Source organism: Mesocricetus auratus, unplaced genomic scaffold, assembly GCF_017639785.1.
Source record: "Mesocricetus auratus isolate SY011 unplaced genomic scaffold, BCM_Maur_2.0 Super-Scaffold_100025, whole genome shotgun sequence".
NCBI lineage: Eukaryota > Metazoa > Chordata > Mammalia > Rodentia > Cricetidae > Mesocricetus > Mesocricetus auratus.
The window spans coordinates 11850403-11863584 of record NW_024429206.1 but is presented as its reverse complement, the minus strand read 5'-3'; the positions used below and the strand labels follow the sequence as shown (position 1 = coordinate 11863584).

Sequence of the window (13182 nt, the reverse complement as noted above, 5' to 3'; positions counted from 1 at the left end):
CACCTGGCCATCATTGTGATGGGCAGCACGTTTTCCATCCAGGGTTTTGCTTGGAGTGGTTAGACATTTAAACTATGCTGGGGGGGGGCAGTGTGGGGAGCAGTCAGAGCCAAGGCTGCCCATCTCCCCATCTTCAATATCCCTCTACGGCCTTCCTCATGACCCTCATCCTCAGTTACCCTCCATGGTTCTATCCAGCTTCTGTCGCCCTCCCCATTGCCTTTCCCATGGCCTCATCCTCTGGGCCCCTCCTTAGGGCCCTCCCCACCCTCAGTGTCTCTCCCTGGCCCTCCAGGACTGTACCATCTGCATGGAGCGGCTGGCCACAGCATCTGGCTATGAGGGCGTACTCCGGAACAAGAGTGTGCGGCCCGAGCTTGTGGGCCGCCTGGGCCGCTGTGGCCACATGTACCACCTGCTCTGCCTGGTGGCCATGTACTCCAATGGCAACAAGGTGGGCCACAAGGTGGGTGCCAGGCAGTGGGTAGGGCCCAGGTGGGACCCCAGGGGTCTCACACCAGCACACCCTTTCCAGGATGGCAGCCTGCAGTGCCCCACCTGCAAAGCCATCTATGGGGAGAAGACAGGGACACAGCCACCAGGGAAGATGGAGTTTCACGTCATCCCGCACTCTCTGCCTGGCTTTGCAGACACCCAGACCATCCGCATTGTCTACGACATCCCCACGGGCATCCAGGTGAGCCCTGCAGACCACAGCCTCGGCTCTCTCTGACCCTTCCAGAGACTCCACCTGTCTGTGATCTGAACCCTCCTGCTGTCCCCACAGGGCCCCGAACACCCCAACCCAGGGAAGAAGTTCACCGCCAGGGGCTTCCCTCGCCACTGCTACCTACCCAACAATGAGAAGGGCCGGAAGGTGGGTGCCTACTGGCTGTCAGCAACGAATGGGGGCAGGGTCCCCCTCCACCATCTCCTAGGCCTGCCTCCCCTCTGTCCACTCCACCATCTCCTAGGCTTGCCTCCCCTCTGTCCACAGTCCCTGCCGTGCCACCGTGCTTCCGAGAGGGGCAAGTGGCTTACACACAGCCACAGAGCCCAAGCAGCCCGTCAAACCCTTCACTTTCGCATTTAGGTTGTCTGGGTTTTCACTTACCATTTAACCAAAGAAGCTAGCGCCTTCGATTTTCCTGTGACGTCTCCAGATGTTTAATCACGGGAACTAATTCGCAAAGTGGCTATCTAGTGTGAAGAGTGGGGTCTAAGTCGCATCTGTAGCGATGACAAGGCCCTCTGTGTAGTGGATGGCAATGGGGTAGGCTGAGACCTAGGCAGCCTGTAACACTCCCGCTCCCCAACCTCTCCAGGTGCTGAGGTTGCTCATCACCGCCTGGGAGCGCAGACTCATCTTCACCATTGGAACATCCAATACTACGGGCGAGTCGGACACCGTGGTGTGGAACGAGATCCACCACAAGACGGAGTTCGGTTCCAACCTCACTGGCCACGGCTACCCCGATGCCAGCTACCTAGACAACGTGCTGGCTGAGCTCACCGCCCAGGGTGTATCTGAGTCCATGGCCAAGGCCTGAGTTGCCTGCCTTCCCTCTTGCTTCGCCCCTAGCCAGGCACACGCCTCCCTCCACCAGGCAGGAGGAGCCAGAAGCGCTAAGGGGATCTGGCCGGTGGCTGTGGGGGTGACGGGAGGACGCCAGGCCAGCTGGCTCCAACCGGTGGCTCCCAGCAAGGGCAGCAGAGATAGGATGGCCAGAGAGGGCGACCTCGCTAAGGAAAAGATGGAGCTTTGCCCTTCATGCCACACACAAGTGTCCTGTTGCACGCACGCGCTCACACGCACGTACACTCACGTGCCTCTGACTTCTCCCAGTTTGGGGAGAAGAGAGACAGAAAGGCTCCCATTGACATATCCTGTGGATTCCACCTGTGTCTCCATCATATCTGTATAGGCTCGTCCCCTTCCCTGGACTTGGGTCAAGAACTGAGAGAGTGGGGTGTCTAAGGTTTCCAGGGGTCAGTCTGCCCCTCTGCCTCACCCCCTTAACCCATGTTAGCTTCGCTACCTGCCCACTGGGCACTGCAAACCAATGGGGTAGAAATCCCAGGTTACAGAGTAGCTTCTCGCAGGCCACTGGGGACAAGGCTCTCTTACTTTGTGCTTGTGTCTATTTATCTTTCTGGGACCCTAACCTCTCCCTCCTGTGCCCATCGCCAGACCTCTGTCTGTCCCAAGCAAAGGCGTCGTTCTTGCCTCTTGTACACTGGCTTCTCCCTCCCCCTAAACCGCTCCGGACATTGAGACCCAAGAGCCGTAGCTTCTGGCTTCAGGAGCGCGGGGAGCCCTTGTTCAGGCCCACACATTGAAAGAGCAGGAGGCAAAGTGTTAACTTCTTGCTCCTTGGAAGTGGGCAGTGGGTGGCTGAGCGTCTCAGGCCAACCAGAGGCCCGTTGCCCAGGCAACTCACCAGCTCCGCCTCAGAGGATTGGCTGCTGCGATGGAAGTCAGCCAAGCTTTAAAGGGACGCCAGCGATTGCTCTTTTGAAAAAGAAAAATTCTACCAGTCCCACTGTGGGTGGAGAAATAAATGGTCTTTCTCCTTGTCAGGCCTTTTTCTGCCAAGAGGGTGCTGGGTGACTATGCTTCCAGGGAACATTGGGGAGAGACAGCTCAGGAGACAATGGTAACCTAAGGCCACTGCTCGGAGCAACGGGAGAAGCAGTGAATGGGCTCTGATTGTCTTGTCTTGCAGCATCAAAGAAAGGATGCAGAAGTAACAGCGTGCACACACACACACGATTGACAAGGATGGTGGAACTCTGTGTGGCCCTTCATGATGATATGGAAGAGCTGGGAGATCCCATATTAGCCCACTGATGCCAGCCTTGCCCCACAATAAGGAGCAGGAGAAAAAGCTTCCCTCCTAACAGCCTCAGGCAGCCCAGGTTTACTAAGCCAATGGAAGATGATGCCCCGGCTCCAGGCGACCCCTGCTGGTCACATATGTGATAGCACCGCACCATCCCTGGTGCTCTTGATCCAGCCCTGATGACTTGAGTTTCCAGGGCTCTCCTTAGACACTCAGGAGTCTCCACAGGCTCTTCAGCTCTGCCAGCCGAGTGTTCCCAAACGTCTGGCCCTCTGTGGCTCACTCTTAAATCATACCCCAAGCCCACAGTCCAGACTTGTGAGTCCCACAACTCAGACGCCTGCCTCCAAAACCCTCAGATGGATTCAGTGGCCACTCAGGGCCTGGGAACCTGTGTTTATATAGCCAATAAGCTTCTCACTGGCCCCCAGGGTGCCCCAATTTTAACACTTCACAGCTAATCACACACTCTCATCACTTTATACAGGATACACTGAGGCTCAAAGAGGGGAAAGAGCTTGTGTCCAGCGTCAAGGCTCCGAATTGGCATGCTGGGCTCCCAGCCAGGGCTTCTGAGAAAACCCAGTTCCAGAAGCTTGAGGTTGGGGCCGCCAGATGAGGGTGGGGTACAGAGGATCTGTGAGGTCACAGGAAGCTCTTGACCAAGTCTATTTAGTGCTTTTCTGAGACAGCCAGGAAAGCTCACCCAGACACAGCCATATCCAGCAGCTCAGGGTGAGAGGGACTCCCCAGGCACCGGAAGAGGCGCAGCCAGTGGTACTGAGACTTTCAGAGAAGAAAGTGAGGTTTGGTCAGCACAAGGCTGGACCCTGCCAAAGGCTCCCACACCCTGGCTGACCACAGGGCACACAGACCCAGGCTTTGTCTGGGAGGCTCCAGGCCACAGCAGTGAAGAAGGCGTCCTCAAGGAGATGCCTGGGCCAGACTGCTGCTGGTGGAGACCCACAGCTCCTTGTCCTCAACTGACTCTGGCACCTCCTCAGCACCCAGCATCCTAGAGGGCCACTTGCCCCTGTCCCCGCTTCTGGAACTCCTCATGGACTTGCTCCAAGTCTTCAAGTACCTGCAGCAGATGGGTGATGGCAGCTCTCTGCTGTGCCAGAACCTCGGTGCAGGTTCCTGGAGGGAAAGAGCAGGCCACAGGGTTCAGCAGGCTCCTGGTGGCTGTCACCAGAGCTCAGTGGCTTTCTGGGGCTGTAGTTTTATCCCATGCAGAAAGAATCTCCAAAGCCACCAGCACTAGGGTCCATTGGTGAACTGGAAACGAGAGGGCATGCAAGAGAGCATGGGGGTATGGCTTGGCAAACTGTAGAATGTAAGCCCTCTCCCTTACCGTCCATGGCACCAGAGTCCTTCCCAGGACCCACCTCCAGATCTGTGTCCAAGCTGGAGTCCTCCAGCAATTTCAGCCTGAGGATAGACAGGAAAAAGGACAAAGCTGGTTTCCAAGGCACAGTGCTGCTCTTACCCAAGATTCTCTGCTGCTTGCAGAAGAAATCAGGCTGATCACCATCACAGCCATCATCACCACCATCATCATAATCACCACCACCATCACTACCATCATCACCATCATCACCACCACTATTATCACCATCATCACCCCAACCATCACCACAAACATTCTAGAGAAATAGACACTACACCAGGAAGCCCTTACATGAATTCACTTAATGACACAGCCAGCTTACACGAGGTAGGTACTTACCAGTAACACTATTCTCAAGGTAAACCCCAGACACACAGGGAAATCAAGGAACTTGCCTAAGTTCACACAGCATAATTACAGCTCCTACATATGGGAAGCTATGTGGTGTCCCTTCACTGGATTAGCTCCTGACCCTTAGGACAATACTATGAAGTCATTGCCTAATCCCCTCTTTTTCTATACAAGGCATAGAGAAGCCAAATGACCAGCTGAGCCCCACACAGCCATTAATCAGCCAGGATCTGAACCCAGGCAGGTCAGTACAGAGCCTTCTCTACAGAGGCTTGGTACAAACCTGTCACTAAATAACAGAGCTCTTCAGGACAGCAAGAGGGAGGGGATTATCCAAGGTACCTCCTTGGTATATACCAAACATGCCCAAACCTCTGAGCCCCCACACCCCTGGGGTGGTTTAGATGAGAACAACATTCACTAGCTCATATGCTTGAATACTTGGCTCCCAGTTAGGGGAACTGTTTGGGAAGGATCAAGAGGTGTGGCCTTGTTGAAGGAGGTGTGTCACTAGGGGTGGGCTTTAATGTTTCAAAGATTCAAACTGTTCCTGGTTAGCTCTCTCTGCCTCCTGTTTTTGGACTGAGATGTGAGCTCTCCGGCTAATCTTGCTACCATGTCTTTGGTCTGCCATAATGGACTCCAACCCTCTGAAACCTAAGTCCCCAAGTAAACACTTTGTTTTAGATGTTGCCCTGCTCATGGGGTCTTGCCACAGCAATAGAAACCATACCTAAGAAAATCCATTCTACCTTACAGATCATTCCAAGCCCTGACTTCCTGGACACCAAGGCTCCATGGTGATGCCTCTGAAAGCTCAGTCAGTTTGCTGAAAGATGGACAAATAAGACTGGGCTGAAGTTTAGTGGAGTGCAAGGCCCTGAGTTCCATCCCCAGAACTAACAAACAGAAAAAGAAAGGGAAGGTAAGGGCTGGGCTCAGTCGGTAGAGAGCATGCCCACCATGCGTGAGCTCGAGGCTCAGTCCCTAGCACCACATAAACCAGGCATGGTGGCGCACACCTGTAAGACCAGTCCTGAGGAAGTACAAACAGGAGGATCAGAAGTTTAAGGTTGGGGCTGGAGCACTTAGTGCTTTTCTAGAGGACCCAGGTTCAATTCTCAGCACCCACACAGCAGCTCACAACTGTCTGTAATTCCAGTTCCAGGGTACCCGACTCCCATGGCAAAACACCAATGCACATGAAATATTTAAAACTGCAATTTAAAAAAAAAGTTTAAGGCCATCTGCTGCTGCATGGCAAATTCAAGGCTAGCCTGGGCTACATGAAACCCTGGGGAGGGGGAGGGGGAGGGGATGCTTTTTAAGGAATGAATGTAAAGAGGCTACACAGTGGGGTGAGGCAACACCCACCTGAGTTGGTCCCGCCCCAGCAGCAGCTGGCGATACACCATCTGGGCCTCGGCGTCGGGATCCAGAGGGTCACTCCAGTCTCCCAGCGTGACGGCTGAGTGTGTGCGGCTGCAGCCAGCAGCTGAGGGTACACAGTACTGTCAAGAAAGTCTCGCTCCACGCCAGCAGCCTCTGCCCCATTCCAGGTGCAGCTGTAGTCACATCCGGCCTTCAGTTTGTCAGATTCTCCCTCCTCCACTTAGTCAAGTCCCCCCTGTAGCTCCTGCCTGGATTCCAGCCTCCTCCCTGCCAGTCTGGTTCAGAAGCCACAGCCTCACAAATGCTGTCCCTGTTCAGCTTTAACCATCAACATGACACAGCTCAGAGTCATCTAAAAAGGGAGTCTCAAATAACAGAATAGCCCCTGGTCTTGTCAATGGCAGAATGTTTCGATCGTTAATTGATGTGGGGGAGCCCAGTCTACTGTGGGTGGCACCATCCCCTAGGCAGGTGGGCCTGGGCTATGTTAGAAAGCCTGGTGAGTGTGAGCCTGTTAGTGAGCCAGGAAGCAGTGTTCCTCCATGGTTTCTGCTTCAAATTCCTCTCCCAGCTTCCCTCAGTGATGGACCCTGACCTAGAAATGTAAGCCACATTAACCCTCCCTTCCCCTAAGTTGCTTTTGGGCAGAGTGTTTTTATCACAGAAACTGAAGGGAAGATGTTAGCCCATTAACCCTCCCTCCGCCCCCTTTGCTCAGGCTTTCCCATCCTGGTTCACCATCTCAACTCTAGCCACTCAAAGCTACGCCTCCTCCAGGCAGTCTTCCCCAATCCCTGCCCTGGGGCTGGGTCTCAGACACTCCCCAAATCTCCAAAGCCTTCGACACTGTTATAACTGTCCGGATGGGGCTGGGATCAGTGTCAGCGGCAGAGGGCTCAGGGCCGTAAATTCATCCCAGCAACAGCATAGCAACCTGCTATCATCACCATCGTTGTCATTGTCATCTAGCCTCAACAAGTCAGATTGTGTGCTCTGGGCAGCTAGTGCGTAGCGTGAATGCTGGAAGCAATACTTGTGTATAGCTAGCACTATGTGCTGAATGGTGCTGTGAGTATATCAACTCAGCATCAGCTAAAAGAACCAAAGAGGTAAGGGTTATCCTCAAGCCCACTTCCCAGTCAAGAAGACTGAGGCAGAGAAATTAAGTCACTCCTGGCACAGCACACCCAAGTGAGAGTGGGATGCTACTGATTGGCAGATGGGGAGGGTGGGGCCTGTAGCCAACCCCACCCCCTCACCTGTGCGCTCAGCCTGGAGGCAGCAGGTCCAGCGTCCGCTACGGAAGGCACCAGGGTGGCAGGCAGTCAGCTTGTCCTGGTTGGGGGCGCTGGCTTTACGCAGGGCTGACAGCCATTGGTTGAGGTCATTCACATTCTGCAAGGGGTCGAGTCAATCAGAATGTGGGTGAGACTGAGCCATGGTCCCCACCCCTGATTGTGGTGACGCCTTACCTTGCACTGGAGGTAGGTGGTGTGTGGTACCCCGGTGCCGTCCTGTGTCACCACCTGCATGACATGTGGTAGCTGGAAGGCACCCTCGTCCACACGCTCCACGGCGCGGATGCAGGACACTGGGATGGATGAGTGAACCTGTGGGCAGCCACACGCAGCATCCCTTTGGATGGAGTCCCCAAGGTCATGTATTCAATTCTGAGTAGCTCTGTTGTATCTTCCCCACATCCTACTCTGTCGCCTGCTGAGTGACTTGACTGTTCTAGGTCTGAGTTTGCTTTTATCAACATTAACATCACTGACACCATCATCAGCACCATCATGGCCACCATCCCACAATCACCATCACCCTATTCACACTGTAACCATCATCACCATCACCCTAACTATCACCACCACCACCACCACCATCACCACCACAATCTTCATCACCACCACAATCTTCATCACCACTACCATTATCACCATCACCACCATCACCATCATGGCCAGCATCCCACAATCACCATCACCCTCATCACACTGTAACCATCATCACCATCACCCTATCACCACCACCATCACCACCACCATCACCATCACCACCACCATCACCATCACCACCACCATCACCACCACCACCATCACCATCACCACCACCATCATCACCTCCACCATCATCACCACAACCACCATCATCACCGCCACCATCATCACCACCACCATCACCACCATCATGACCATCATGACCATCATGACCTCCATCATCACCACTCTCATTATCATCACCTCCACCACTACCATCATCACCAGCATCACTTCCATTGTCACTACCATTCACCACCACCATTACCACCATTATCAATTATCATCACCCTCACCCTTACCACCACCACCACCATCCTAGCCACAGCAATTGTTTATGTGGCACTTGGTTGCGGCTTTCAGAATCTTAATTTCCTCCACTCACTCAATAACCATGACCACCTTCTGAGACTGGGCCTGTTATTTACCCCAGTTTGAAGATGAGGAAAACTGAAGGGTGCAGATAAATGACCCTGCCAAAGTCACTCAGTCTGTGGACCTAGCCTCATAACCCAAGCAGCCCTTGAAAGGCAAGATACTCCCACATGCCAGGTCCTAGTCTCCCACGGGCTAGTTAGGATGGAGGACAGTGGTGTCATCTGCCTAGGACAGAGCCCGGCACACACAAGCACACAGGGAAAGCTTGTGTGCTGTGAGTTGTTGAGTGGGTGCCTGGATGTGTGTGTACCTGTGTGTAGACTCTGTGGCCCTCACCCCTGCGTGTCCACACCTGGAAAGAATGTCCGGCTGTGAAATGTGTACCTGCTCAAGAGTGTAACAGAAAGTGTCCTTGTCCCTGGTCAGTTGGCCCCGAGCTTGGAGCCCGCCAAGAGTTTGGAATTTTTTGCCTTAGCTGCTATGATATTGGAGAAGGGTGCCCCAACTCGCACCCTGGGCCTCAGTGTCCCTGATGATATCTTCTTGTGGTCTGAGTCCCACCTGCCACTCTGGAGTCTTGGAGTAGGAGAGGTCCTGCCCACTCAGCCGGAAGTAGCGCTTCTTGAAGGCAAAGCGTGTGGCCAGGCCCGAGGGCTCTTCCTTGCGCTTCAGCAGGAAGCCTTCCCGAACAATGGTCGAGGGTTGGACCAGGGCACAAGCTGGCCCTCCAGCCTCTGGGAAATAGAGAAAGGGATGGGGGACTCTGCTATGTCTGGGCCTCTGGCCCTTGCTACACAGTCTGCTCCTGAGGGGCAGGAAGACCCTGGCTGTGACCTCTGACCCCACTCCACACACACAGACACACACACAGACACACACACACACACACACATTCCCAGCCACTAAGGCAAGCAACTAAGGTGCAGTGGAAAAGTGGAAAAGTGGTACCCAGATCCCTCTCCAAGCCCAGGGGCCTTCAGGTGAGGCTGTAGCTGGCCAGCAGGGGTGTCCAGTTAGTCCAGGAATGTTCCTAGCTAGCCTCAAGCCCACTCAGAGCTCCAGGCTGCAGATCTCTCTCAACTCTCTCAGCTCCCCCCATCCAAGATCACCCCAGCTGGGGCTCTCCATTGCTCCTGGTTACTCCTGAGTCTCCCACTTGGAAGTGCCTTCTACCCCAAGTCCTCTGCTTCGGAGCACATGACACCATTGCACTCCCAACACAAGCCCAAGTTCTCTCACAGCTGTCCAGAGCCCCTCTTTCTTCTTCCATCTCTTCTCCCCTTTCTCTCTTCTGCACTGGCCTCTCTGTTGCTCTCTGTTCCCACCCCAGGGCCTTTGCACATGCTGTTCACTGCCCAGATCACTCTTACACTGAGACTAGCTCTCTGAATCCTAGCCAGAGTGCCTTCATCTTTCAGCAAGATGCCCTTTAGCTATTCTTTTTATTTTTTTCTTTTCATAATATATAATTTTTTTCAGGTAAAAGTTTGCACTCTCTCTTTTTTTTTTGCCCTTTAGCTATTCTGTGTGCCCAGACAGAAGCCAAATAAGTCATACTTCCCCCAAGCCAGTATCTCTGGGACCCTCCGATTTTAGATAAGAGCAAATCTGAGTGGTTTTGGTCTGTGCCCTGTTGTTGGAGCTGGCAGTCATCTTCACTGCACTGACACTAGGTGGCGCTCTGAACCTAGGGCTGCATCAATGCCTGGAGATGTATGTGTGTGTGTCTGCATATTTGGCTATTGTCTTACAGTTTGGTCCCCACTAGAATGAAATTATCTGAATAAATACAAGATTTTCTTCTGTCTCGTTCACTCTGTGTGTGTGTGTGTGTGTGTGCGCGCGCGTGCACATGTATGTATGTATGTGTGTGTAATGCATGCATGTGTATGCACATGTGTTCATGTGGAGACCAGAGGTCGACATCTGGAGTCTTTCTCTGTTGCTCCCCAGTTTATTTTATGAAAAAGGACCACTTGTTGAACCTACAGTGTTTGGCCAGGGAGCCTGGAGGATCTGCCCATCTCCATGCCAACCATGCTGGTTACAGGTGGGTACAGCCGTGGCCAGATTTTAGATGAGTGTAGGGATTTGAACTCAAGTCCTCAAGCTTGCGCAACAAGCTCTTCACCCACTGAGCCGTCTCTCCCTCATTAACCTCTTTATCCAAAGCATCTAGAAGAATATCTATATATTTTTCAGTGCTGGGATTGAACCTAGGACCTCATACATGCAGGGCAAGCTCCCCTCCACTAAGCCATAGCCCCAGGCCTTTGAGATGGTACCTATTATATGGTAGAGACTTACTAAGCATACCCATACCAGAGACCCCATGCCATGACCCTGCCACATGGCCACATTGGTAGAGATGACCTAACCATTAGCCATGTCTGATGCAAATGTAACTGGACTGACTAGTTGACTTCTAGCTCCACAATCTTGGTGCCCAGGAACTGGGGATTAATGCTGTGGGATTCTGAGTACTTCCCTACTCCAGGTGGGGGGATCACAAGCCAGGACTCACCCTCATCCTCGTCCACATCCACCAACTGGTCCAGGAAGTCCCTCACACGCGAGATGCTCTGCAGCAGAAAGGGGTGGAGAGGGGCCAGCCACAGCTCCTTGCCCTGACCCAGCTGCTGGCCCAGGTTTCCAATGCTCTGCACAGCCTGGAGCAAAGGAGAAAGGGGGCCAAGGTCACTGATGAGGCGAGCGTCCTCTGTACCCCCAAACTCTGGTTCTTATAATCTGTGCACCTTGGGCACTGTCTGATCCTCCCTCTCCCTTTTGGAACCAGCGCACCCAGTTCCTACCCAGCACCCCAGTTCAGTCCGCCCAGCACCCCAGTTCCCACCCAGCATCCAGCACTGCCTAATCCTACCATGGGGACCCATCAGAGCTTCAAGTCGTGGTTACTTTGTCAAGAATGGCTTAATCCATACTACAGTATAAAATGACTGTTAGTCCACTTCTCCCATTTCTTTTGGAAGGAGTGAGTTTTCTTTTTTTTTTTTTTTTTTTTTTTTTCTTCGAGACAGGGTTTCTCTGTGTCTTTGGAGGCTGTCCTGGAACTCGCTTGGTAGTCCAGGCTGGTCTCGAACTCACAGAGATCTGCCTGCCTCTGCCTCCCGAGTACTGAGATTAAAGGCGTGCGCCACCAACGCCCGGCAGGAGTGAATTTTCATGGAGAAGAAGAAGGAGAAGAAGAAGGAGAAGGAGAAGGAGAAGGAGAAGGAGAAGGAGAAGGAGAAGGAGAAGGAGAAGGAGAAGGAGAAGGAGAAGGAGAAGGAGAAGAAGAAGAAGAAGAAGAAGAAGAAGAAGAAGAAGAAGAAGAAGAAGAAGAAGAAGAAGAAGAAGAAACTGGGCTGGGCTGTAGCTCAGTGGTAGAGTGATCGCCTCCCTTGAGGCCCCATGTTCAATTCCCAGTACTGCCAAAAGGGCAGGGGGTGGGGAGCAGATGAAAGCTAGGCCTGGTGGTACATTTACAAACTCAGCCTTGAGTCCTAGGCCAGCCAGGGCGACAGGGCAAGTTCTAGGTCTCAGCGGCCCGGCAAGCCTGTGTCACAGAGGACAGACGCCCACACAAAGAAACCCGCTGTCTTTGGCTCTTCTTCCAGGCTTTCCTGATGTTCCCCATCATGCATCTCTCTCCAGCTGAGCGGACCCAGGTGAGAACCCCTCCACTCACACACACACACACACACACACACACCTTGGCGAGCAGCAGCAAGGAGCGGCTGGTCTGGGGGTCTGCGTGTTGGTCTCTGAGGTCAAACAGCTTCGGCGTGAGGATGGCTGGTGCAAAGAACCGCAGAAAAAGGAAACCGCTGGTGGCCAGGTACTTCGCATCCTGCCGAAGAAGAATCACAGACGGCAGGCTCTGAAGCCCTCCTCCCAGCTGGGAGAACTGAGGCAGAAAACACTAGGTGCCCAGAGGAGGGAGAGGGAGCTGGGTCAGGAGACTTTTCCTAGCCTGCCAAGGAGCTTGCTCCTCCCTGTCTCAGTTTCTCTAGCCAGAGAAAAATGGGTTGATGAACCCGACCTGACAAAGATGGTTTTAGCAGACTCCTGTGCTCAGAACACACAGCCAGAAAAGAGATGTTGTTGCAACCTCAGAGAGGCCAAGTGGCTTGCTCAAGGTCACACAGCAGAGAAGTCAGAACTCAAACCCAGATCCATGACCTAAGGTTGCAAGGACAAGCCATGTTCTTCTCCCACAGCCTTTGCTTCTCACTCACTCTAGGACGGTTACAGCCGGTTCTAGGGAAGCAGCAACTGAGGCCCAGGTTGGCCATTTGCCCAAGATTACCCAGCAACCAACAGCAGAGGCAGCAATGTTTACCGGTCTTCTGATATTTAGTCTCAGCTACCCGATGGTCAAGGGTCAAGAGTGCATTTAATCTGTTTTCCAAACCGAGGAAACTGAGGCTCAGCAAGGAACCCAGGCTGTCTACGCTGTCCCAGTCCCGCAGAGTCCCTCTGTGAACGTTCCACACTGGGAACAGCTTATTCCCCCGCTGCTATATCAAGCCTGAATATGGATATCTATGTTTATTTAGGGATGTCAGTCACACCCATGACAGTAGCTACCCTGGAGTGCACTAGCTTCCTGGGTATGTCAGCCTTGCAATGGGCCCAGCAATGTCTGTACCCTAGGCTTCAGTGAGAGGGACCCTCCTCAGCCAGAGCCCTGAACTGTCCCCAAATCACCACTTCCTCCCAGGCAGGTCCCCAGGTCATTTTAGCCCCCAACATTAGCTCATCAAGGTACACAGGCTTGGTGGCGTAGGTC

The 13182-nt window shown here is 53.3% G+C and overlaps 2 protein-coding genes across 6 annotated transcripts in view; one reads left to right on the top strand and one right to left on the bottom strand.

Annotated features, from left to right (window-relative positions):
- Dtx1 (deltex E3 ubiquitin ligase 1) overlaps window positions 1-2576 on the top strand; it is a 30450-nt gene extending 27874 nt beyond the window's left edge. For 2 of the 3 annotated variants that reach the window (XM_040731230.1, XM_040731231.1), the window contains 4 exons: window positions 296-466; window positions 536-697; window positions 788-877; window positions 1326-2576. In XM_040731230.1, the coding sequence (XP_040587164.1) occupies window positions 296-466; window positions 536-697; window positions 788-877; window positions 1326-1550 (648 nt within the window). In that variant the 3' untranslated portion in view covers window positions 1551-2576. The remainder of the gene's footprint in view (window positions 1-295; window positions 467-535; window positions 698-787; window positions 878-1325) is intronic. The other variant, XM_005079013.4, reaches the window with a different exon arrangement.
- Window positions 2577-3304: 728 nt separating this feature from the next.
- The window catches only part of Rasal1 (RAS protein activator like 1), a 30547-nt gene continuing 20669 nt past the window's right edge, over window positions 3305-13182 (bottom strand). For 2 of the 3 annotated variants that reach the window (XM_013119819.3, XM_013119820.3), the window contains 8 exons: window positions 12103-12240; window positions 10915-11059; window positions 8952-9124; window positions 7449-7586; window positions 7236-7371; window positions 5959-6079; window positions 4198-4274; window positions 3305-3983 (listed from right to left, as the gene is read on the bottom strand). In XM_013119819.3, coding sequence (XP_012975273.1) covers window positions 3859-3983; window positions 4198-4274; window positions 5959-6079; window positions 7236-7371; window positions 7449-7586; window positions 8952-9124; window positions 10915-11059; window positions 12103-12240 — 1053 coding nt within the window. In that variant the 3' untranslated portion in view covers window positions 3305-3858. The remainder of the gene's footprint in view (window positions 3984-4197; window positions 4275-5958; window positions 6080-7235; window positions 7372-7448; window positions 7587-8951; window positions 9125-10914; window positions 11060-12102; window positions 12241-13182) is intronic. The other variant, XM_013119818.3, reaches the window with a different exon arrangement.